Source organism: Thermobia domestica, chromosome 18 (assembly GCF_964235325.1).
Source record: "Thermobia domestica chromosome 18, izTheDome1.hap1.1, whole genome shotgun sequence".
Taxonomy (NCBI): domain Eukaryota; kingdom Metazoa; phylum Arthropoda; class Insecta; order Zygentoma; family Lepismatidae; genus Thermobia; species Thermobia domestica.
Window position 1 is genome coordinate 37,100,648 of NC_137471.1, and position 27,949 is coordinate 37,128,596.

Genomic DNA, 27,949 nt, shown 5'->3' on the forward strand with positions numbered 1-27,949 from the left:
TTTTGTTTTTGGATCAAATTGAATCTTCTCCCTTAATCTTCTATTGAAACCAAAAGTGGGAAAAATCAACAACGCTCAGTTTTAACGTTGATTAACATAAAGACGGTAATATATATCAAGAAGTAAAATCAATCCTACAATCAATGAAGGAGGGTTAAATATGAAGTAAATGCAGTGTATACTTATAATAAATATTTCCTAAAATCAATAAAGCCTGGTTGAATGTCAAGTAAATGTAGTGTACACTTATAATCGAGATTTCCTAAAAATCAATAAAGGTTGGTTGAATGTGAAGTAAATACAGTGTATACTTATAATAAAGATTTCCTAAAATCAAGGCTGGTTGAATGTCAAGTAAATACTGTATATACTTACACAAAGGTAAGCAAGAAAGGTCTGTCGCTTTTTGTGTAGGTTTGTGTTCCATTGGTCCTCACACCATCAGTTGAATGCGAATGGAGATAAGGCGAAAGTGAGTTGTTGGTGTGGGTGTATCCAACGTACTACCTGGTTGTGACAGTTCAGTTACAACTTGAACTTGCATAAGGACTGAGTGAACATGGGACCTCGTCATAAGGCCGTGTATGATATACGAGTTCAAGCTGGTATTAATCACCCTTGCAGCGGAACGGAGGATATGCCAGGTTTTTGTTGTGGGTGTCATGACTTCGCGGGCAGTGCAACGGTTGGTGAACAAGTATAGGGACAGTGATAAAACACTCGAAGACGTACCGTGTGCCGGAACACCAACACGTACAAAATGAAGATCTTCAGGCAGCAATTGAGGCGAGCAGTAGCCAAACATGTGAGGAACTGGGACTAGAGTTCAGTATGAGTGAAGAAACCATTAGGCAGCACCGCCACCAACTTGGGAAGCACTACAAGTTAGGTTAATGAGTGTGACATGATTTGACTCCGGGTCAGAAGGCAACGCGAGCAGACATCTGTGTTTCTTTGCTGTCTCATCTGAGGAAGAAACTATTTCAGGACAGAGTGTTAACACGTGATGAAAAATAAGTCCTGTACGAAGCTCCACGGCGCTGTCATCATTGGCTAGCTTCACATGAACCGGATTCAAAACAGATGAAAACAGCACTACAGCAGAAGAAGGACTTCCTGTTTGTTTGGTGGACTGCTCGCAGCATCCTGCATCGGGAATTGTTGCCAGCTGGTCAGAGCATCAATGCAACTGTGTACTGTCAGCAGTTGAGCCGTGTTCAAGAAAAGTTCAAAGCTCTGGAGCCAGCATTTCTGAATCGCAAAGGGGCCCTCCTGTTACAGGACAACGCTAAGATAACGTGGCTGGGATAACCCGGAACACCATTCTACACTTTGGATGGCATACACTGTTGCATCCGCCATGCTCCCCGAACATTGTACTGTTCAGTTATCACCATCAGTTATGTTGTACTGTCGACATTGTACTGTCGTTGGACAATTACAGTAGTGGACTCCAGTTCAAATCCCTAGTAGAAGTACAAAATGCACTTGATACCTTCTTCGCTTCACAGCCAACCAAGTTCCATCGCGATGGACTCCATGGTTTTCCAGAATGTTGACAGAAGCTTTCGATTCTGATGGAAACTATGTTTCATCTTCCAGGTACGTCATAAGTGTCATATCGATATTCAAATGTGGTAGATGAAAAAGCGACAGAAGCGATAGATAAAGATTTCCTAAAATCAATAAAGGCAGGTTGAGTGTGAAGTAAATGCAGTGTATACTTATAATAAAGATTTCCTAAAAATTAATAAAGGCCGGTTGAGTTTGAAGTAAATGCAGTGTATATTATAATAAATATTTCATAGAATGAATAAAGGATAGTTAAATGTAAAGTAAATACAGTGTATACTTATAATAAAGATTTCCTAAAATACATGAAGGATGGTTAAATGTGAAGAAAATACATTGTATACTTATAATAAAGATTTCCTAAAAATCAATAAAGACAGTTTGAGTGTGATGTAATTACAGTCTATACTTATAATAAAGATTTCCTAAAAGTCAATAAAAGCCGGTTGAATGTGAAGTAAATGCAGTGTATACTTATAATAAATATTTCCTAAAATGAATGAAGGATGGTTACATGTGAAGGAAATACAGTGTATACTTATAATAAAGATTTCCTAAAAGTCAATAAAGGCCAGTTGAATGTGAAGTAAATGCAGTGTATACTTATAATAAAGATTTCCTAAAATGCATGAAGGATGGTTAAATGTGAAGTAAATGCTGTGTACTTATGTTAAAGACATGTTTAAAAAAATAATGAAGAAAAGATTGAATTGTGTGAAATATTACTAATTTTAGTTAATCTTACAATCCTTTTGTGTGAATAAGATATCACCGGAAGCAGTTATGACCATTTTGAAAACTTCTACACATTTGCTTGAAAAAAAAAAAACAATTCTTAACTTAAGGAAGTTTTACTTATTCAGAATCCTGACTTGGGAATGTTATTGTTTTAAGTTCTACGAACTTGCTCTAACAACGTACCCCACGTCCTTCACTGTTGATTGATTGCCAAGTACTTGACCTCAAACGATAAGCAGATGTTGGTACGATTCGGAAATTTTCAAGTATGTAATCTGTATTATCAGAAATGATTGCAAGCGTGTGTTTATCTAGGAAAAGAGAAAGTCCACTCTGTGGTAAACAATGATCTAATTTCCTTTAGAGGAACGACATATTTTATATTATTCGACATTAGGTATGATTTCATATGTGGTGTGTTGGTGTAAGAAAAATACCCGATGCCACAATGGATTTTCTCAATTATACTACTTTATAAAGAGTTCTTAGGAGTTTCTGTATCACTGTTATCCTTAATTGTGTAAACCAGAATGAGCAATGTTTAATTTATTACGTAACACGTTAGGCTTCTTTTTTCACTCCTTAAAAAAATCTTTATGCCATTATTATAGCACATACTTCAATTTAAAAACAAAATGAAATCTTTCAGTTTTACGTCTCACCAGGGTAAAAGTGAGAGGGGACTCCGGTGGACGGCGTTACCCTATTTCCAAAAAGTATCTATGGCGTCCTCTACTTCCTAAAAAAAATTACAATGGGCAAAGATAGTCAAGAGGAACGGCGTGACGTCAGGCGTTTCCCCTACCTTTTCAGATCTACTTTTACTCCTGCGTCCCATGGTTATGCCGGCTAGGCTAAAGAAGATGGTGATGGAAAATAAATGCAATGGTGGAATGAATAAACTGCAAGTAAGCAGGAGAATCTTGAGAAAACCCATGCACACAGTGTTTGTTCACCACAAAGTTCATTTGGCGCGAGGTGGGATCGAAACTGGGATCCCATGCATCATAGGTGAACGTTTTACCACTGAGCCCCTTGCTTCAATTCAAATGACAGTTTGTTCAAATGGAAGTTAAGTTCGACATAGTTAACCAAATCAAGGCCAACACTTTCATTTGAGTTGAAAATACAGGTATTATGTATCCATAGCAGAAGTGGCCGGTCTTTTGCAGGAATTGATAAGTATGGAACCCATAACACAGTAGAGTAGTGTGGATTGCGTAGTTTGAGAAGCTTCTGAGATACTCTATGCTGTTTAAACCTTCAGAACTTGTGACCTCCCTAATCCTCTGAAGAAGTGAAGAGAAGTTTTCAGATATGCCAGTCTTGAATTGGTATACATGGGGAAATTATCTGAAATGTAAAAATATAGCTATGTGCATATTTTTCATAATTAACTAACTAACTAACACTATGGCCTATGGAACTCGAAGGTTCAATACCGCGTTCAGAAAAGCTCTCCATTGACTTCTATCCTTAGCCAACTGGATCCAGTTTCTACTTTGTATTCATATTTCTGCGAGATTAATCTTGATGTTATCTTCCCATCTGCGCCTAGGTCTTCCTAATGGTCGTTTTCCGATTGGTCTTCCAGTTAAGACTTTGAAAGCGTTCCTACCTTCTTCCATCCTGGCTACATGACCAGCCCACCTGAGCCTCCTACATTTGATGACCCTAATAATGTTTGGTAAACTGTATAAATTAGTTTTCATAATTAATTGTTACGGTATATAATTGTTTGGAAATAGTGGAGTAACAGATGGAAATTATGATATTAGATCACTCAAGTTTCTTTCTTTAAAAAAATAATCTTTATGTAAGACAACCATTGATGAAAAATTTAATTATGTTGAGGTCGGACCTTAACTCAATTACTTTGTTTGTTAGCAACAACGTTAGATCGCAACTGGATGCGTCCAAGATATCAAAAGCATGGGCGTCTATTTAAATTTAAGATTAGCACTTGAGTCCCATCAAAGTGCCGCCATTATTATTATTATTATTATTATTATTATTATTATTATTATTATTATTATTATTATTATTATTATTATTATTATTATTATTATTATTATTTGCGAAAACTTTTCTGTTTACATTCGTCTGTATTGGAATATTCAGTCCCTTCCCAAATCTTGCAAAGTAAGTCTCTTAGTAGTGAGGTTGAATTGGGACGGTCAAGCATGCCATAACTATGATATAATTTGTTTCCAAAGAAATGAGTGGATCAAGCTTGATATGTTTCCATCAGTACACTCAGCATCATGTGTTACCAGTATATCCAAGAAATGTGCTACCAGTTGACCTTATCTTTTTTTTAACCTCTAAACATTCTAGTAAAAGAGTTTTTTGTCTGAATTTCCGAAACAAAAAACTTTATAAATAATTAATAGACCAATGGTAAGAAATGTAAAGAAATTATTCCATGTAAATAAATGTGAATTACATGCCAGTCTATATGTTTTCTTCACTAAGCAGCTATATAATGTTTCTAACCAAAAATATGACTTTTATTACTTTTCGTTGCCGGAACTGCCTAATTTACTTGACTCATCAATTGCAAAATGAAATAATTTGATCTCACAGTCTCTTCATCTTCAAAGTAAGCATTAAAGTTGTATAGATCATAGACAGTCAGCCTGCAAATGACGAGTTTGCAATTAGTATGTAAAATCATAAAAGGACGGCAGCTACCAGTTGTTTAAGGTTGGAGGTGAAAGCGAAAAGTTCAGTTAGGAACTGGAAAGTGAGGTTCAGAAGGGGAAGATGATCAAATTGGAGTTTGGGGGTTGAAAGCGAATGTAGACCAAAGGTCCAGTTCAAAATGGGAGATTAGATTGAAGATGAGATTAAGATTAGTGATTAAAGGAGGCAGGAGAAGGACCAAGTTGAAATTGGAGGATACATTGAAGATCATATGATTAGGGAAGACGAAGAATATCAGAGGGTAGAACAAATATAAAAACGAAAGTTGGTAGGCTAGGAAAGTGGAGGAAGAGAGTCAGATTGAAACTGGAAGGTAGGACGAGAACCGTATGAAAGTTGGTAGTTAAGGGAGGTGTATGGGAGGACCAGATTGAAGTTAGAGGGTAGATCGAAGATCAAATGAGAGTCGGTGCTTGAAGGTGACAGAGAACAAGAACCAAGTTGAAATTGAAGGGAAGGGAGAGAAAAAAGATGATACTTACTGTAGTAGTTAACTGACATGGAGGGCAGGACCAGATTGAAGTTGGATAGTAGATTAAAGATCAGATAAGAACTGGTGCTTAAGGGAGGCAGTGGTCGAGTGTCAGATAGAAGATGGAGAATAGAGCAAAGACCAGTACATTATTCTTATTTTATTTATATTTTTAAAACATAATGTTAATGTTGAAACATAATCTAAGACACGGTATTGAATCTGCGCGCATAAAAGTTGGGGTGTGTGATTGGATATACGGGTGTGTGTTTTTGTTTATGGACAAAGGGATAAATTATAGTTGAATTGGCAATCTGTTTGAAAATCATTTGTTCATTATTACACCAGCAAGCAAGCTTTGTGTGAGAAATGTGGACGTATTTATCTTGCTTTTAGTGCTAATAAGTATAGTTTCTTTGCGCAATGGAAAACGAAGAAATATGCGCAGAACTCGATCTCATTGCTAATAACAATATAGTGAGTGATCTATATCTTCCTGAAAATTCAGCAAATGACGAGTACACTGTCATGTTCTCAAAATAAATTAGAATAAATATTGTATCCACTATTAAACTTTTTACCATGTCCTTCAAAAAGCAACACGTAGGTCCAATCGGATCTACAAAAACAGCAAATACTTGTTATTTTATATTCAGCGCTCCTAGGGGGGTTAAAAAATCTAAACATAAATCTCTTCTATATTTATGTGTAATAGAAACACTACAATTCATTAACACTTGAAGTAGCACTTTACAATACAAGAACTTTAATGACAACACGACGAATAAGAAATTGTGGGTCCGATTAGACATACAAGGACATTTTCTTAGACCACTCCAGTAGCTCCGATTGGACCCACATGGCAGCTAACGTGTTAAACACTGAATTCAAAGTGTCAGAATAAGGAAGTTTACATCCAAAAATATCAACATACTATAGACCTCTGAGTATCGGCATTAGGATAGGTATGGAGTAGAGACCTGCACGGGCCGAATTTTCGGCCCGAGCCCAATCCAGCCAGAACGTACCTAGGCCCGGCTAGCCCGGGCCCGAAAAGTTTTGGAGATTTTCGGCCCGAGCCCGGCCCGGCCCGATAACTTTTTCAAAATTCTTGGCCCAAGCCCGGCCCGGGCCCGATAAATTTTAAAACTTTTTGGCCCGACCCCGGCCCGATAAATTTTTTAAAAAATTAGCTCGAACCCGAAACTTTCTCAAACTTTAGTACTAAAGTTGACCTAACCCTCAGAAACATTTTCTAAAATCTGGTTCATAACCTGACGCTTGCCTCCCGAATGGCACCATTGCCTCCTAGAACTTTGCCTGTCATCGAGAGAACAAAAACTCCATTCCCTGTAACAAAAATCTAACTTAATTGATTTTTAGCATAAAGTGAAGATGGCAATATTGTTTAGCGACAGGCAAAACATTCCCACTCCTTCTATTTATATTTTGAGTTCAGTGAAGGTCAAGGTCAGAGCTCAATTTACTGCATAATGCCTGCAATCCTCTATAGTGAAAGTGGAGCCGCTAAGCAATACAAACTGTAAATAGCTATAGCATTCTTTGTAACATTTTTCACGGACACAATTCTTCAACGTTTCGCTTTATTCAAATTATCGTTTAACGAAAGTCAATAATTATTAAAGAATTGCAATTGACGGCCCCAGCCCGGCCCGACCTGAAGAGAAATCAGTGTCGACCAGCTCAAGCCCGGCCCGGCCCAAAGAAATAACAGTGTCGGCCCGCCCAAGCCCGGCCCGGCCCAAAGAAATAACAGTGTCGGCCCGCCCAAGCCCGGCCCGGCCCAAAGAAATAACAGAGTCGGCCCGCCCAAGCCCGGCCCGTGTAGGTCTCTAGTATGGAGACAGTTGTAACATGAAGAAACTTGTTGTTGTAACCTTTCCCCTCTGTAGGTGAAAGATAAGTTTAAGAGGGAGAAACGAAATACATTTATAAACCTTGGTTTCCATGGTGTTTATGTTGATGATAAATTACTTTTCTTTTGAAATTCCAAGAATAAACAAGGAAAAAAAGGTTATTTAACAAAAATCTCCTGTTTCTCCGCTTAATCAAACCTTAAGAAGAAAAAAAAATTATAAACATTATTCATTATTCTACATATTGAAGGAATGAATTTTGTTCCTCAAAATTTGCTTGCTTCATTTTCTTTCTTTTATATCTAATCAGATATCTAATAAGAAAAGCTAATCAGTTCGTCTCTTGTTCCTTTTTTCCCTAAGTCCTGAGTCCTAAGCAGTCTCGTCAAGATCGTAGCTATAAATCTAACACTCATACTGTAAACGTTACTTTCCTTAGCAACCAACATAGATAACTGAAGTGGTTTTCTTGAATCTTAGCAACCAAGAAAGATATTAAATTGACTTCTCTTGACTTTGAACGCAGATAGATATATATATTGCTTTCTAATGAATAAATAAAAAATGTAAGTACACTAATAGAAGTGTGTTTTTTTTTTCTTGTACGGAAGAACTTACATTAGAAGGATAGTATTATAAACATTCTTTCGGTTTTAGGATACTCACTGACGAAATTTCAAATTCACTAATATTCAATAAAAAAAAAAAAGCTTACAAAAATTCTTCCTCTCCCAACTTCAAGACTTAATCAAATCGTTTTCTCATACATGGAAATGATAGATACCCTGTGGTGGAATACTCCATGAAAAGGACACAAGTATGGATGCTGGGAGAGTGGCTTGAAAAGAACGATGGGAAGTGAAATTTCGGAGGCACCATAAAAAGGATGCATATATTGAAAACGACGTATGAAAAGGACGTGGTGCAGGTATTGGAAGGACACCATAGAAAGGATGCACATGTTGAAAACGCAGTATGGAAAGGACGTGATGCAAATATTGGAAGAGCACCTTAAAAAAAAAGTTGTGATAGATACAGGAAGGGAGCCATATTAACGGTTAGAAAGATAGGATCATATCACTTATAGATCTCTGTTGCTATAAACATCTCTTACTAGGTCAATAGCTAAATATGATTTTTAACTATAACACAAGACTTTTAAAAAAAAGAAGAAGAAGAAGGAGAAGAAGATACCTTAAACAAAAGTGCTGTTTTATTTGTTTTGTTTCGTTGCGGAAACCCGACGATGGAAGATTTTCTGTGTTTCGTGGAAATTGTGAATCAAAATTGCCACCTATCCTACCTTAAAATGAATTTTTATAAATGTATTTTCTCAAGCTTTGCCGAGATCTAGCCAAATTCCTTTCTCGAAACCGGAAATGGTACATTCAGCAAATTTCGTAAGAATTGTAGTTAGATTCACAGAAGGGAATTTTCTCGAATTCGGTCTTAAATTGTTTTAAATTTCGTAAGAATTGTTGTTAGATTCACAGAAGGGAATTTTCTCGAATTCGGTCTTAAATTGTTTTCCTAAAGACCTCAAAATATAGTTTTGTCACATCCGGAAGCAGTATATTTGTTTACTATCATGCAAATCGATAGACAAAAATCAACTAGTTTCCCCTCCGTTTCAAGGTAATCAATATTTAATTTTTAAAACCTCTCTTTCCTACGTCATATATATATATCGAAGTTTGCAATATTTAGCGTATGTGTCTTGGACGTCGGAGACCCGATTTCGATTCTCGGCGGGAGCTCATATGGTTCGGACCCCACGTTAAGATGTAGGTTCATGTTTGATGCAGTGTCACTGCTCAACGGTATGCTTTAATGTTGATCGCTATAAAGTGAAAACGGTAACGAGAAGCAGTGTACTGCAATCAATTAAAGTGTCTTAAGAATATATTTTTCCGACTCCAATCTAATCTCCTTACTAAAACCCGAAGTGGTATAAATCTACTATTCCTTCCGGTTTCAATAAGAATTGACAAAATATTACTCCATACAAGCCAAATTCTTTCACGAGGTGTACATGTGACACTGTTACTTCACAGTGGACAATAATATATATATATATATATATATATATATATATATATATATATATATATATATATATATATATATATATATATATATATATATATTGAATTAAATATTTTCTTCTAATCTAAAGACCTATATCAGTCTTTTGGTATACAAGCAGCTATACTCTTGCATACAGGGCTTAACATTCACAAGTTCGAAGAAAACCTTTACATTTTTGACGATTTTTCGTACCAGATTTGAAATAAAAAGTACTTTTTTTAAAAAAAAATGTTCTTTTAAGAAACATAACTTAAAAAAATAAAATAAATTGCACGGAAAATTTAAAAGAAACAAAATAAATATTTTTGAAAAGAAACATTTAATAAAGAAAATTAAACAAATAGTATTAGAAAGTAAAATAAAATGGTTATCTCAGAAAATTAGTTTTTCTTTTTTAAAATTTAAGCACAACTTTAAAGAAGCATGAGAAGCGCTATCACATAATTACTAGAAATCTATTACCTAGATACATATGAGAGGGCTCCCCATGCTTTCCTTTTGAGTCATGCAAAAAAATAGCATTTTATTTAAACAATAGTTTTCTATCTATATACGAAAATTGAAATTGGATATATAAAAATGAAAGTGTCTATGTTTGTGACTCAATAAGTCCTGAACTACCCGACCGATCTCGATCAAATTTTCAACATAGATGAGGTTCGAGTCTGGAATAGTTTTTATCATTTCACTTTGAAGGTGAAACTTAAGGGAAAGGAGGAGCAGATATATAAAAATGATCGAAAATGACGGATATTACTGTCGAATCCATTGTTTTCGGGGTCGCTGAGATGGACAGTCACTCATCCGATGCCGTTTAAATCCAAGTTCAGCTCCGAAACTTGGGAAGAAAGAGAAGGGATATATATATATATATATATATATATATATATATATATATATATATATATATATATATATATATATATATATATATATATATATATATATATATATATATATAGGGTGTTTCAAAACAACACCGACAACGTTTGGCAGGTAATTGCTGACACCAAGATAAGACGAAAAGTATAGACCATCCTGGGTGCACAAATGCTTCCTTTTGGAGTTATAGGCTGCCGAAAACCCGTAAAAATGAACTTTTAAAGGTCCATAACTCCAAACCTATGGGACCTATCGTAGTCAGGTCAAGACTTCACTTAGGAACTACTATGTGCCCTGTCCAAATATCCATGTTTCAGAATCCTGTTGTACTTCCGCAACAAATTTTACACAGGCACTTAGTGAGTACTTCAAATTATATGCCCGTAGCCAAATTGCCTCTCCAAAAATTGTTGTATGAGTACGTTAGGATTCTGAAACATGTATTTTTGGATAGTCCACATATGAGTTCCTAAGTGAAGTCTTCACCCGACTATGGTAGATCTTATTGTTTTGAAGCTATGGTCCTTCAAAATTCTTTTTTCCCCCAGTTTTCGGCAGCGTATAACTCCGAAAGGAAGCATTTGTGCACCCAGGTTGGTCTATACTTTTTGTCTTATCTTGGTGACAGGAATCACCTCCCACATGTTGTCGGTGTTGTTTTGAAACACCCTGTATAAATAATCGAAAATGACCGATATCTGAGAGAGCTTCGGTATTAGTAAAAAGTAACGGAGTAACGGTGCATATTACTATTTTTTTTAAAATTTTAACTCAGGCAAGAGAGTAATTGACGTTAGTATATATATGTATGAAAGTAAGCTTAATAATTAAATTGTTTTCTCGTCCGACTTAGGTTGCTATACAAAACTTCGTCCTCGTATAATGTCGGAATAAGTGTTATGTAAGAGTTGCAAGACTTGAAATAGAACTCCCTCGAGGCTAAGCAGTTAGCGTACGCGCATTTAGCGTGCAAGATTTGGGTTCGATTTCCGATAGACCTCATATGGTTCGAATCCCACATTAAGCTGTAGGTTCATGTCTCATATAGCCTCTCTGCTGAAAGAGATGCTAAACTATTTTTTTTAATTGCAAGCCTTCAGGATACGTTGAAACTGTGAATTAAAGAAAAGCATGTAAAAATAAAAGTAAAATACAGTAGAGCGTCGATTATCCGAACGTCGGTCAACCGAACGATCGCTTAACCGAACTGTGTACTCGCTCGGACCTGTTACTCTCCCACCCTACCGTCCATCATCCCCCTCACTCCCAAACCAAGTTTCACACAGTAGTCGCCGCATTGAGCCACCGCTGGAGAAACATTCCTTCTAATGGGGGCTTCATAAGGCGCTGCTGACCGGCCAAGCCGCCAGTCGCTGTGTTTCAACAATCAGCACACTTCTGTCGGTTTGGCACTGGCTGTAGAAGTACAGTAGAGTACAGTTCGATTATCCGAACAAACCAGTTTTCCGAACACCCATGTCCCCCAATTACTTCGGATAATCGACGCTCTGCTGTATTCAAAAATGGACAAGATGGTGATACATGCGGCAGCCGCCAATGCATTTTTAAGGCTTCTCCCGTACTTTCTTTAAAAATGCAAAAACGTATGAAAACAAACATTGTGAACAGTTTACATTTTACAATTTTAAAATAGAATGAAAACTTCCACGCAACAACACCGTACTCTATTGTCCAATTAGACTTGCAGCATCATATGCAGTACAAGAGAGACGTTTTACTGTGTAAATACGATGTAAGTATCTGAATTGCGTGTATCGTCAGTTGACAATGAAATCGTACTATCTCAAGCTTGACCTGGGATTTCAGAGAACAAAAATGCATTAGCGGATTAACGTTTACTTGACCATGAGACTAATTAATTTGCGTGATAAAATGCCACCTTTACACGCAAATACACACCTTTCTTTTTTTGTTCCACCCCTGTTGATTTCGATTATCTGTTGATAGAATTCAAGGTCATTAGATAAGAAAAACATTCTATATTTTTACCTAGAAATCTGTAACTTCGACAGAAGGTACAACAATGTCGATACGACGTACAGAAAAAAATATACAATCTAAGAAAGGTATGGTACAGAGTTTACTGATAAAACTGTTGATGAATGTTTAGAATTACCCAAAACAGAAAAAAAAAGCAATTAATAAGTACTTGAGATAGCACTTCCTCCTCAAAATAATTGTATATAAAAGATTCGTAAGACTTAGGGTTTAACAAAGTATACGTTTCAGCAGGATAGTAAACTACATTGCAAGTAGCCATGCAGACAAGTAAGTATTTCATTAATGACAGTTCAATAAGTGGACAATAATATTTTCCATTTCTTCATTACTTACATTAGTCTTCGTGCAGGTTTACTTTAGCGGATTCACCAAAGGAAAAAATAAGACTTTTCGTTCCTTTGAAATGGGACTCCTTCATAACCAAATTGCTTTTCGTCTTCTGTTTGGGTATGGATGTGGGTGATTTGAGTTCCAATTTCGGTGGTTGTTCTCATGTGCTTCGGATCCTATATAAATTTCTAGGTTCACTTCTCGTATAACTTTGATGCCGTATAACTTTCACGCCTTGTACAACTTGAACTTCAAAGAATGCAATTTTGAGAATTTTTGGTCGTTTCTTTATGAAACATTATTAAGACCTGTGAAAAACACCTTGGCATTTCAGCTAAACGAATAAAACGCAAGCTCTGACGCGACGTTGCCGAGTGTTAAAAGGGTGTGGCTATGGCTAAGCAGACGAACTACAGTGCGATCAGGTGCCAGGGGATAGACGTGGATGTGTACAAAATAAATGTGACAATACCGCTGGCCTCTCATTTGCTAGCAGCATTTAAAGGGAACTTGGAGCGCCGCCTTCAAATGCCAAGATGTTTGTCACGCTGTTTAGTACCCTATGTTGTTCAGATCAACTTTCGGATTTCCATTACCGTATATACTCGAATCTAAGGCGCACTTTTTCTGTCACAATTTCAGGTATATATGGGGGATGCGTCTTGGAATCGCATACAAAACCACTCCAGCAATGGGGTTGACTAAAGTGTGTGCCGCTGCTCATTTTTCTCGGAACACATACAGAATGTCTGTGTGCTTATGACCGTGACGTCACTGACTGATGTCACACTTGTGAGATAGTACCTTTGTTCTCGTTTTAATCTTGACATTTAAATGTTTAATTTGGACAAATAAACCCGTATGATGTAATTTGTACTGTTAAATTCTGAGTTGCTTCACTGAATATCCAGGATGCGTCTTTAAATCAATACAAAAAATTAGCACAACTTATGAAGTTTAGAAATGGAGGTGCGTCTTAGATTGAAGTATATACGGTAAATACACTTCGGATTTTTTAGGACTCTACAAGCGAAAAAATAGAGTCTAAAAACACGTTAACTTTGGTTGTGTTAAATTAGTTGACTTCAGTTTAGCGTCCATTACAGCAGCGAGGCTGTATAAGACGTGGCCCTTCTGATTAATGTGGAATCCAAACCACATGAGCTCCCGCCGGGAATCAAACTCAAATCTCCCACGCCAAGGGCACATACGCTAATGTGTTAAATTAGGTTGGCTGAGCTAACACTTGGTTCTGTGGTTCCCTTTCTGCTCATTTTGCTGTTCTTCAATTTAATATGTATTGTGGGAAACACTGTGGTTAAGTTCTAGAATGCTTACCTTTTGTGTGCGGGGTCCTGGATCGACACCCGACCATGTGAGATTATGGTAGATAGCATTATGTCCATGGCTTTTTTCGACTTTCTTCCATTTCTCTGACCTTTCCATTCCACTAATTCTCTCCTAATCATTCATTTCATTAATTACTATTCCCCTTTCGCCTACAGGGCATAACCGTGGGACGTTAAATAATTTAAAATAAAGTAATTATTGCACCAAATTTCCGCCCCCAAGAGGAGAGGAGCTAGTGGGGAAACATTACTCAGATGTTTTCTTGTGTTCTCTTTATTATATAAAATAAATCTTAATAATTTTGTGAATCTTAATGCTCTCCAAAGCGGACACAGACTCTTTCTGTTACCTCGGGGCGCGGTGGCTCAGTGGTAGAGCGTTCACCTCCGGTATTTGGGGTCGCTGGTTCGATCCCAGCTCGCGCTGTGTGAACTTTGTGGTGGACAAACACCGTGCTCGTGGGTTTCTCGGAGTTCTCCCACTTTTTTCATTCCACCATTTCACTCATTTCTCATTATCACCGTCTCCTTTAACCTAACCGGCATAACCGTGGGACGTTAAACTTAAAGATTTCATTTTATTTTTCATTTCTTTCTATTACCTTCTATAGTTATAGATGTCCAATCTGATTAAAATCAACTCTGATTTCAGTTAATCTTTACTTACAAATACCTTTACGTATAGTACATAGTGTATATTTTAAATGTGTCCATTTCTATATTAACTTATTATGTATATACGTATGAATCTTATGATACTAAACTAACTAACTAACTCTATGGCCTATGAAACCCGGAGGTTCAGTGCCGCGTTCACAAAACCTCTCCACTGACTTCTATCCTTAGCTAATTGCATCCAGTTTCTACTTTGTATTCCTATCTCTGCGAGATCCATCTTAATATTATCCTCCCATCTGCGCCTAGGTCTTCCTAATGGTCGCTTTCCTATGGGTCTTCCAGTCAAGACTTTGAAAGCGTTTCTACTTTCTTCCATTCTAGCTACATGACCTGCCCACATAAGCCTCCTAGACTTGACGACCCTAACAATGTTGGGTAAACCGTATAAACTATGTAGTTTCTCGTTATGAAGCTTCCGCCATTCCCCATTCTCGTTCCTCTTGGGTCCGAATATTCTTCTCAGGATCCTGTTCTCAAATACTTTCAGTCTATGTTCTTCCCTCAGAGTAAGCGACCATGTTTCGCAACCATACAGAACAACAGGCATGATTATCGTTTTATATATTTTAAGCTTCAAATTCCTCGACAGAATTCGCTACGACAAGAGATTTTGAACCGAGTAGTAACACGAATTCCCTGCTTTTAGTCGACATTTAATTTCTTCGTGAATATGATTTTCGTCTGTTAATATTGATCCTAAATATTTGAAAGTATCCACTTTATCAAAAGCATTATTTAATATTTTAACGCCTCCACAATTTGCCGTATTACGGTCCCGACGCACTTCCATGTATTTAGTTTTCTCTGCATTTACTTCTAAACCCATGTCCCTGCAAGCGTTTAATAAGACCTCTGCATTTATTTCTACTGTTCTCCTATCCTCCCCTATTAAATTTACATCATCAGCATATGCCATAACCTGGTGAATGCCGTTCAACTCTAGGCCCTGGTTGCTATCTTTGATTTTCCTTATGGCGTATTCCAGCACAAAGTTAAATAATAATGGCGACAACGCATCTCCTTGTTTCAGGCCATTTTCGACGTGGAAGCTCGTGGACAAAAATGTTCCTACCCGGACTTTACTTTGGGATTCACTTAAACATATCTTAATTAATCTAATTAGCTTTCTCGGTATTCCAAGTTCTGTAAGAGCGTTGTATAATATTTCTCTCCTAACCGAGTCGTAAGCCTTTCTAAAATCAATAAATAGTTGATGTACCGGGGTATTGTATTCCCACTTCTTTTCGAGTATTTGGCGAATGATAAATATTTGGTCGATAGTTGATCGATTTCGTCTAAATCCGCACTGATAATCTCCAATAATTTCATCTGCGTATGGGGTCAATCTTGCTAACAAAATATTTGAAAGGATTTTATAGGATGTTGACAGAAGAGAAATGCCTCGATAATTATTACAGTCAGTTTTGTCGCCCTTCTTGTGAATCGGAACAATGATTGACTCTTTCCACTCTTGTGGCAATTCTTCCTTGTTCCAGATAAGGAGAATGAGTTTGTGTATCTTGTTCCACAATTTTTCGCCTCCAGCTAAAATTAACTCAGCCGGAATTTCATCTACACCCGGAGATTTGTGTTTCTTTAATTTCTTTATAGAGGCTTCCACTTCTATTCGATTGGGTTCTGGAATATACGGTTCTGCGGTGTGTATCTCCTTTTCTCCACGCATATTAGTTTTTGGCTGCGTGTTCAGCAAATCGTCAAAGAAATCTTTCCATCTATTTAAGATGCTATCCGTATCAGTGAGAACTGTTCCGTCAGATTTCTTTAATATATAAGCACGAGGTTGATAGCATTTCTTAAATTCGCTGATCCCCTTATACATGTCCCGAATATTTTTATTTTTACTATTATCTTCAAGTTCCTTAATTTTAGCTTTCAAAAAATCCCGTTTCTTTGTTCTAAAAGTTTTGGAAGTTTCCCGCCTGATATCTGCGAAATTTTGTGTAGTTATTTCATTCGGATTTTGTAGCCACCGTAATTTTGCCTGTTTTCTCTTCTCTGCTAGTTTAATGCATTCTTGGTCGAACCATGGTTTGTTCCTACGTATTTCCGCGTGTCCCAATTTTTCTGTTGCTGAACTTTTAATGCTATCTCTAATTTCAATCCAAGTATCCTCAACACTAGTGCACTCCGAGTCTTCTAAGACCGAGAATCTATTCGAAACTTCAATCTGGTATTCCTCTCTTACCTGGCTCTCTTCTAATTTCTTCAAATTAAATCTCTCCGTTTTCAGACATTGAATATTACCTTTATTCAACGATAATCTCTCCCGTATTATCGCTACTACCAGGTAGTGATCAGTGTCACAATCAGTCCCTCTAAACGACCGGACGTCAATTATGCTAGATTGTCTTCTTCTATCTACTAAAACGTGATCAATTTGATTATGTGTTTTTCCGTCTGGTGATGTCCAAGTGTATTTATGAACGTCGCGATGTGGGAATTTTGTACTCTTCACGATTAGGTTTTTGGATGTTGCAAAGTTCACGAGTCTAACACCGTTGTCATTACTTTCCTTATGCAAACTTTCGTTCCCTATAATCGGTTTGAAAATATCCTCTCGTCCTACCTTCGCATTGAAATCCCCTAATAGAATCTTCATATGGTATCGCGGGAGTTGGTCAAATATCCGTTCCACTTCTTCGTAAAAACTATCTTTTATATCGTCACCCTTATCTTCAGTTGGAGCATGTACATTTAAAACAATAATATCACACCACCGTCCCTTAAGAGTAATAAAAGAAAGTCTGTCAGTAACAAATTCAACCCGTTTAATTGCTGGTAATATTCTTAATTGCTGGTAATAAATTACTTATGATACAAAGTAAGTAATTTATTTAACTTCTGAAGTCTGCAAACCTCAAAGCAAATTAGCATTATAATCTGTGTTACTTCAGTAGCACTAGGTCTGGCTCAGAAACCTTAGCTATCAGCTTCGATAGCAGCACACGTAACTTTGATTCCAGATGAAGCTATAAAATATGCATTATTATTATTGAGAGTTATTATTTTGTTTGTTTTGAGAAGAAGAGAGATTTTGACGGTGAAATTTTACTCCTTTCTTGTTCCAATCGAGTTGAGTTGTTGATTTTAATTTAGCGTCCCTTTCAGCAGCGAGGCTATATGAGACGTGGACCTACTGATTAACGTGGAATCCGAACCACATGAGCTCCCGCCGGGAATGAGAATTAAAATTCCAAACTCCCCCACCGGGAATCGAACCCGGGACCCCGTACACCTTGTTCAAATCGAGTTTAAAGTATCTTTACTCCGTTAAAATTAAATGTTATGGTATAAATCAAATTTAACTGAAGTAGCCTTAAATACAACGCTATAAGGAAAATCAAAGACAGCAACCTGGACCAACAGTTGAACGGTATTCATCAGGTTATGGCATATGCTTGTGATGTAAATTTAATAGAGGATGATAGCAGAACAATAGAAAGAAATGCAGAGATCTTATTAAACGCTTGCTGGGACATGGGTTTAGAGGTAAATGCAGAGAAAACTAAATACATGGTAGTTCACCGGGATTTGTAATGCTGCAAATTATGGACGCGTCAAAATATCAAATAATACTTTCGATAAAGTAAAAAATTTGAAATATCTAAGATCAATGTTAACAGACCGAAACTTTAAACACGAAGAAATTAAGTGTCAACTGAAAGCAGGGAATTTGTGTTATTATTCAGTTCAAAACTCTCTTGTCGTCGCGAATTCTGTCGAGGAATTTGAAGTTCAAAATATATAAAACGATAATCATGCCTGTTGTCCTGTATGGTTGCGAAACATGGTCGCTTACTCTGAGGGAAGAACATAGACTGAAAGAATCTGAGAATAAAATCCTGGGACGAATATTCAGTCCCACGAGGAACGGGAATGGGTAATTTCGGAAACTTCATAAAGAGAAACTGCATAATTTATACGGTTTACCAAACATTGTTAGGGTCATCAAGTCCAGGAGGCTCAGGTGGACAGGTTATGTAGCCAGAATGGAAGAAAGTAAGAATGCTTTCAAAGTTTTAACTGGAAATCCAATCGGAAAACGACCACTAGGAAGATATAGGCGTAGATAAGAGGGCAATATTAAGATGGATCTCGCAGAAATAAGAATACAAAGTAGAAACTGGATCCAGTTGGCTAAGGACAGAAATCAATGGAGAGTTTTTGTGAATACGGCATTGAAACTCCTGGTTCCACAGGCCATAGAGTTAGTTAGTTAGTCTTAAAATTATGCAGATTCATTTTGAACAGGTAATGAAGACTAGAAGAAGAAAGAAGAAACCAGAGAAGTTAAACCATTCACATTCCAGTTCAAAGGAAATACAAAAATAGTTCTCCATACAGCCTTTGTGCTAAAACATAAAAGATGGTTTTATTACATAGGTCCGTTAAGATTATTTTTTTAAAATTATGTTTTAGGTAGGAAATATACAGATAGTAGAGAAAAACACTTAAAAATGCAGGTATGAAGAGTTCTTAAAACTCGTGTGCCGTAGTTTCAAGACGTGTAACGAAACTCACTTGTTATTGTTTCGGACTTCAATATATTTCCATGAAACTTAGATTCTATTAGTCATTAGGTTCACCTGTTACGTCAACTGCAGACAGGCAAATATATATATATATATATATATATATATATATATATATATATATATATATATATATATATATATATATATATATATATATATATATATCAAGCATTGATTTCAAACAACGTCGGAGCTCTTCCGTTTCTTCCGACTTTAATATTCCATCATTATCATCACCCTCATCTCCCACTCGGTGCATAATTGTGAGACATTAAGATAAAACAAAATAGTATTGATGTATATATAAACTATTTATTTAGCAAAGGTCAACATGCAGCTCCCATGGCTAATTTACACTTGACCAGGGTCTATATTCAAAAGTGCCACCCGATCCTTCTTTTGGCGAAAACAGTTAAAACTTTCAGAAAAGAATCAGTAAGGATGAAAATTCGAACCCGGGACCTTCTGATTGCAACAGAAGAATGCTTCAACTAGCTTGCGTCTTCTTGTTTGAATGTGTATATAAAATTTCTTCACTCCACCATGAGTCCAAATCGCATGATACTATTTGATGATAATCTGTATTTACTCGCACATCTTCACTCACTGATATTCTGTCATGTTCCTACATGTCTTAGTGGGTTAGAATAAAATGTCGATATAAATTTAACATATAATATTAACAGCAACATTGAGCATATGGCATCATGTAAAATCCAATATGGCCAACACTAAACTCCGGAAAGTTAATGGGGTACGCGGTGGCTCAGTGGTAGAGCGTTCACGTCCGGTGCTTGGGGTCCCTGGTTCGATCCCAGCTCACGCCGTGTGGACTTTGTGATGGACAAACACCGTGCTCGTGGGTTTTCTCGGGGTTCTCTCGTTTCCTCCCACTTTCTTCATTCCACTATTCCATTCATTTCTCATCATCATCATCTCCTTTAGCCTAACCGTCATAAATGTGGGACGTACAACTCAAAGATTTCATTTCCATAATGTTAAATCACAGGAATGAAAGCTTGGTGAAACATTTTGTGATTGCTATCGAATACTCTGAACAAAATCTCGAAAATGTTTGCTTTATTGATATTTTGCTATCTATAACGAGAGAAATAACGTGTAAATCGTTTATTTAATAAAGAAGCAATATATTAATAAACTTTTTTGGGAGAGCACGGTAGCTGAGTGGTAGAGCGCTTACTTCTGGTGCTTGAGGTCGTAATTCGATCCATGGCCAAGTAAGTTTGTGGCGGACAACATCGTGTCCGTGGGTTTTCTCGGAAACTTCGTTTTCTTCTACTTTCTCATTCCACCAATTCTTCCATTATCATTCATTTATGTCAATCATCGTCTCCCTTAGCCTAACAGACATAAACATGGAAGCTTAAACTGAAAGATTTCGTGTTTCATTTCATTTTCATTAATAGACTTCAATCAAGCTTTTGAATTTTAAGTAATAAGTAGCTGATATACTCGATCCTCTCACGGGAAGAATAAGGTTTACAAAAAATATTTGAGAACTATATTCAAAACCTCGCCCTCCCCCCTTAGAACACGTAATTTCAATTAAAGTGGAATGATAATAAGCAGCTCGACTCAGGTGCTAATTGTGTTCCAAATTTCATTTTGAATGGTTCAGCTGTTTTCTCGGCTGAACAACTATAGAAATGCCTGCTTTTATCTCTCTACTTAGAAGCAGAATTTTCGAAAAGAACTGGACACATGTTCAATTACTTTTAATATGTAATTTATATACCAAGGTTCAACGCCTTGAATGGCATCTCTCCTTTTGGTATTAATTTTAAATCACCTTCTTATCTTCCAAATCTTGTTTGAATTGTGCATAAGAAGAATTCTAAATGGCCTTCAGTATCTCCTAGACTAGAATCTCTTTAAACGATGTAGATTTGTATATGGGACAAACAAGCATTCATTTTTATATGCTGTATATAAGATTATTTGTTTTAATAATAATAGTAATAATTGAAACTTGTTATTCTGGAATAGTTCCTAAGTAATTTTTTACTTTTTAATCTTTTTTTCAGTTAATCTACTTACAACAATAGGACTTCTAACGCTATCAGCAGAATGCATAAATATCCCAGAGAGTACCTGTCAACAACGAGATCAGCCATATTTTATACCTCATCACTTTGACTGTAAAAATTACATTTTGTGCCATAGTGGAACCCCGTACTTGTTGCGATGTCCTCCGGGTCTTGTCTTCGATAAAGACGTAAGCAAATGTATTCCAGGTGATAAGGAGGCCTGTAACAAAGAACTTATTAAACCGATACGTATCATCAAAACAAAAGAAGTAGGGGACTCTGTATGTCCTCCAGGAAATGGAGTGAATTCAGTTTATCTTCCACATCCTACAAATTGTTCGTTATTTTACGAGTGTAATTCAGGAGAAGCAGTCCTTCTTCGATGTCCTGATCATCTAGTTTTTAATCCTACATTAAATGTTTGTGATCGTCCTGATGAAGCTGGGTGTAGTGCAGGAAAGGATGACAACCGTGGTTGCCAAGTTATAGATCCTCCCTCATGTCCACCAATCAATCCTGGATACGCCATACACTTACCACATGAATCTGACTGTTCTGCTTTCTACGAATGCGACTGGGGAGTTCCAGTTCTTCTGTATTGCCCTCCAGGATTGTATTTTAACCCAGACTTAGAGGTGTGTGATCAACCATCAAATGCTGTTTGTAACAGATGCAACGCTAAGGGTTCTTCAACGAACTCGTCTCCTTCATCGGTTGTAGAGTGTCCCTCTGACAATTGGGGTACAGCAGTAAACCTTCCCAATCCAGACGACTGCTCTAGTTTCTACCAATGTGAGTCTGGAGGTCCCATATTGTCCCAGTGCCCTGAAGGTCTTCACTTCAATCCTCAGTTGCAAGTATGTGATTGGCCAGAAGTTGCTGGGTGTCAATCAAGTAATAATAACAATAACGCCAACAACCATAATAATAACAATAATAACCAAGGCAGTTCATCAGAACCTCTCCAATGCCCACTGAACAACTGGGGTGATGCCATCCATCTACCAAACCCACGTGATTGTGGCAGTTTTTACAAATGTGATTGGGGACGACCAATTTTGATGCACTGTCCAAATGGATTACATTTCAATGCCGAACTGAGTGTTTGTGATTACCCAGAAGATGCTGGCTGTGAGAAGTCTTCCAATGGCGCTGAAGATGAACAAAATAGCAATGAAAATGCTAGTGGTAGTGAAGAGGATGACAGCAGCAGCAGTAGTAGTAATAGTAGTGACAATAGTAGTAGTAGCAGTAGCAGTAGCAGTAGTGGTAGCAATGAAGATGGAAGCTCCGAATCTGATAGTGATCCAAGCTGTGTGCAAGAAAGTTGCCCTCCTTACAATTGGGGCCTTGCGGTGCATCTACCAAACCCAACAGACTGTTCAAAGTTTTTCACTTGTGTTTGGGGAGTACCTGTTGCACAAGTCTGTTCTCCTGGTTTACATTTCAATCCTCGTTTGCAAGTCTGTGATTATCCATCCCGAGCTGGTTGCAAACCGTGCTCTGTAAATAGTCCGTCAACCGCAGATCCTCAAGTTTCCCAATCGCCTGTGAAATGCCCTTCTGAAAACAAAGGCTACACAATTCTTCTAAGAAACCCTGATGATTGTGGAAGCTATTACGCTTGTAGCTGGGGTGTTCCAAAACTCATCAATTGTCCAGCAGGCTTACAATTCAATCAAGAACTACAGGTTTGTGATTGGCCAGAAAAAGCTCAGTGCTCAGTTTCCTTCAACGATGATTGCCCTCCATCCGTTACGTGTCCTGAAGATAGTAATTCAGGAGATGTTGTACAGGTTCCAAATCCCAATAATTGTAGTACATTTTATAAATGTGATGGAGGCTATCCATTCCTTCAGGAATGTCCACCAGGTTTAGAATACAATGCAGAATTAAGAGTGTGTGACAGGCCAGAAAATGCTAACTGCGTTGAATGTAAGTCCAATTCCACACCACAATCAGACAGCGAGTGTCCATCTGGTAATGTTGGATTTGCTCTTCAATTCTCCAATCCCAAAGATTGTGGTTCATTTTACAGATGTAACTGGGGTCAAAAGACTCCTTACAAGTGTCCACCAGGATTGCATTACGATAAACTACTTCAAGTATGTAACTTCCCACACAGAGCTCGTTGTGAATCTTTATAGATAAGTGACAAGAGAAATAACTGGTTCTGAAAGCAATAGACTTTACGGTCACAATAGGATATACAGTACAACCCCTCAAATCCGAACCCCGGAAATCCGAAAACCCGGCAAATCCGAACACGTTCTCAGGAGAAAAAAAAACTACAGCTGGAAAATGAAAAAAAAAATAGATTTAATCACACAAATTTAGTTTTTTTAAGGTTTTAACATTTTTAGACTTAATGCTTATTCTAAATCATTATCTAATTATACTAATTATATTCTTACAAGAAGACAGTTATAGATATGCGACAATCATTTTGGACATGAGTGTACACCCGCCAGTCAAGGTCACTGCCCTTTCGACCACTGGCGACCCTGTCTAACCTCAGTCGTTGTTTTACCGCCAATTCAGTGACGAAATAAGTACGTAATATTATTTCCCGGGTAATCCGAACCCCCCAAAATCCGAACAGGCTTCAGCCCCTATTAATTCGGATTTGAGAGGTTGCACTGTAACAATTTAATATGACGTAAATTGTACAAATAATTATGTTATTTCCACTCAAACATAAGGTACGGTAGAACTCCTCTAATCCGTCACCTTTGGGTCTGCGGGTATGGTCGGAACGCAAAAAAGGTCGGATTATCAGGAAATATGGAAAAGTATGGCTTTATAGTAAAATAAACAATATCTGAACTCAAAAATGACTGTATTGTTCTCTACAGTAAAAACAATAAGCACTAAAAACTACACAGAAAACACACACAGCGAAAGAAACGATACAAGAGATGGTGGAGCACTAAAGTGGATATGCAGTAACAGCAAGTAAACAACAATACCGCGACGGCAGTAAACGATAATGGGGCTCGTGACTTACCTACGAGTCGGGACTAGTTCAGCTCGAACACAGTCGGATCAACCGGAGTGGCGGACCAGCCGAGGGCGGACGAGAGGGGTTCTACTGTATATTTAATACCTTTTCCATAACATATATCAAGAACTGGTCTTTAAAAAAAAATGAGACATACATAGTCCCATGTATGTGTATCATACATAAGGAATTTTTATCACAAAGAAGCAAAAATTACAGAATCAAAATAAATTTTACTGATTCAAGAATCTTAAAACTTTGACTTATTCAAAACTAATACAATGTGTAGTGAATAATAGATACTTTAAGAGTTAAATTATTTGAAGGTGACTCAAAGTAAATGATCTATAACTTGTAAATCTATCGTACTTATAGATAAATTAAATTATGTAGGTACTTCAGAGCAAATTAACTCTATTTATTACAATTACTCTGTATATGTTTTGTAAATGTTATATAAATTGTTAAGAATTAGAAATTCATACTATGTTTTTATTTGCTGTTGTTTATATTAAATGTAAATATTGTACATTAAAGTTGTGTATTTTTTTTAAATGTAAATACAAAACTTGATATAACTATCTACAAGATTGAATTCGTTATGAATTATTTTATATTGTTAACATATTGTATTAAAAAGCGTACTAAAAATAAATGGATTAGAGCAGAATTTTATTTTGTTTCAAACTTAATTATTTTCAGCATTCATGATGAATATTTCTATATGCGTAGAGCCAGTGGCGGATCCAGGGGGCGATCAGGGTGATCGCCCCTCCCCAGCCAAGAGTTTGAAGCTCTTTAAAAGTAGCTCTAAGTAGAAGTATTACAACCTACCGCCCCCTAGAAGTCCGTCCTGGATCCGCCCCTGTGTAGAGCTCAAGGTACTAGAATTGGTTTTTATCAAGTTATTAAGTTTGCAACATTGTATTTTGCTTGAATTTTCGTAATAACGATAATCCAAAATATCAGTATGTTGAATTAATAATTGAAGAGCTCAATTTCAAAAGATCCTAAGTCAAAAAGTAAGCTTTTTTTTTAGGAGACGAGTGCATTTCCATCATTCTATTTCTGTAAAAGAAAAGTAATCTACCTAAAAGAAAATTGTGATTGCCTACGTTTCGTAAGATACGAGGGTCACTACGAAAGTTTTGAAATACGCATTGTTGTGACACATTATTTGAATTCCAACAATTGCGTTCGGTAGTGGTATCCAAAGCGAAGAAGCGAAGCAAGTTTCAACTCGCCTCGTTTATCGGCGTGACCGTATCGCCTTCACTTGTTTGTTGATGTGAGCAGTATTCGGCTGTCTAGAATGGAGCTCCAAAGGAAACATTTTCGGGTAATTATCCTTTACGATTTCAAAAGTGGTTTGAACGAGACACAAAGTCTTGACCTTTTTCAGGGGACATTTGGGGACCTTGCTCCTTAGCGTGCTACAATTTTTCGGTGGTTTGGTGAATTCAGAAGAGCCGGACATCGCTTAAAGATGAAGAGAGAGCTGGACGTCCGGCAACAGCTGTGTCAGATGAAAACATTGCCACTGTGGAACAAATCATTCGAGAAAATCCTCGAACAACTTTCAAGGACATTGAATCTATAGTGAACATTGGATCGCCAGCAGTAACAAAAATTCTTCATGATCATCTTTGGGTCAGGAAAGTTTCATTCGTTGTGTGCCTCACACTTTGATCGTCAGCAGAAGCGCATGCGTGTGGAATGTTGTGAAGAAATGCTTGTAAGATTTGATGGAGACAATTCTCGACGCGTCTCTGACATTGTTACTGGTGATGAGACTTGGATCTATCAATTTGATCCTGAAAATAAACGCCAGTCTACAGTTTGGATCTTTCCAGAAGAAAATCCACTCACGAAAGTGAAGCGACCGCGAAGTGCAGGGAAGAAGATGGCAATAACAAGTGTTTGTCCAAAAGAAAGAAGAATATCAGTGGTTATTTGAAATAGGAAATTTGAATGGCGATATTGATTTTGTTTTGTTGTTTGTTCTGCATACTCTATCACTTAAGTCGGTTCTCCGTGAAAGTTTGCTTGCAACCCTGTCTTTCTGAGTTTGTAATCTCGTGATAAAGCTCAGTGAAACTTTATCTATTAATGGTTTTAATCTTAGTTCTAAAATTCCATTTTTACTCCCGAATCGAAGTATAAACATACATATTAGCATGGAAAATATAATGTGGAAAATATTAATTAAATTTTGCTGTGAGAAGACAAATGTGGATCTCTATACAGAGTTAGTCAAAAGTATTGGGACATTACAATAATAAAGACATGGGTGGACGGACGAAAAATAAATGTTGCAATTGGTATTGTTGCAAAAACAGCATTGATTTGCATTGATCTCCTACAAATGAGAATGTGAACTGATTTTAGACACATCTTCTGTTTGAGACAGGGTATGCTATGTTTGACATATATATCTAATAGAAGAAAGTATCATGACAGAGCAGTAACAAAGAAACGCAAAAACGGAAGAAAAGCAAATGCTACAATTTGGCACTGATGTAGAAACTGTGTTAAATTATTTTGTGTATATCATGACAGCCATCTTGAATTCTGCATATTGGATACCACACAATATTTTTAAATAGAAAGAGCCTAGAATAAAATGAGGCTAGAATCTTCCTATAAACGATAATCTAAGTTAATTTTTGACAGACCACCATTCGTTTACGAGATAGCGTATGCTGTTTGACATTTTTGTAGTAGAAAAAAATATCAGGACAGGCAAGTAATAAATAGAACGTTCGTCGTGTTCTTCATGTTTCTGTTCTTATATTTGCATTTGTAAAATTTTGTAGAGTGAGTTACTACATATATTAATAGTAAGCGTAACACATTTTAACTTTTTTCTTATAGTAAGTATATTTGTTTTAATTGTTAGTTTACGAATATAAAGCAATAGAATGCTCTTAATGTGCAAAGTTTCAAATATTCAATAGAGCTTAATTACTACGGTCAAATAGTAGCAGGTGGTAACAATGTTTTATCTTGTCCGTGTATTGTGCTGTGTGGGCTTAATATGGTAAGAGTATAATGGTAAAATAGCTAGACAAAAAACCGTATATTATCAAAATTAAGAAAAATAAGATTCTTAAATTTTTAGAGCTTTTGTAGATATTGTAAGGAAATGGTTAATTTAAAACTGTCCAAAAATGCGCGAAACCCAACCTTAAAATACAGACTTTAACCTCATTGAAAATTTTGGGAACGAATTGTAAACGTAAGGACAATATACGAGTTACAGCGAAAGAAGGTTTGAAAAAAGCATTACCAGGAAAATTGTAACAAGCATGCCAAAATGCTTAAAGGAAGTTATAAATCGTGGTGTGTTTGCTAGTAAATACTAACTATATTAAGTTGGAGGGAGAATAGATTCTTTCTGCCATCTAGTCTTCACATATAACTTCGATCAGGTATGGCTCCAACAGGGCGAAGCGCTGCCACACCATGGACTGAACTTTTGAAAATACTGACATAAAAGTAAAACCTTTCCAGAACGATGGATTGGTAGACGAGTATGATCGAATGGTTTCCAAGATTTCCCTATCTATCACTCTTTGGTCACCCTCTATAGGGGTACATTATGGACAACGTGCATCACACCAAATCACA

General features: G+C 36.8%; 1 protein-coding gene across 1 annotated transcript; it reads left to right on the top strand.

Annotated features, from left to right (window-relative positions):
• Window positions 1–12,573: 12,573 nt before the first annotated feature.
• Window positions 12,574–24,807, top strand: LOC145675795 (uncharacterized). The gene is made up of 2 exons (XM_081746497.1): window positions 12,574–12,624; window positions 21,316–24,807. The coding sequence occupies exons 1-2, from the start codon at window positions 12,615–12,617 to the stop codon at window positions 23,463–23,465; spliced, it is 2,160 nt and encodes a 719-aa protein (XP_081602623.1). The 5' UTR covers window positions 12,574–12,614; the 3' UTR covers window positions 23,466–24,807.
• The last annotated feature ends 3,142 nt before the right edge of the window (window positions 24,808–27,949 follow it).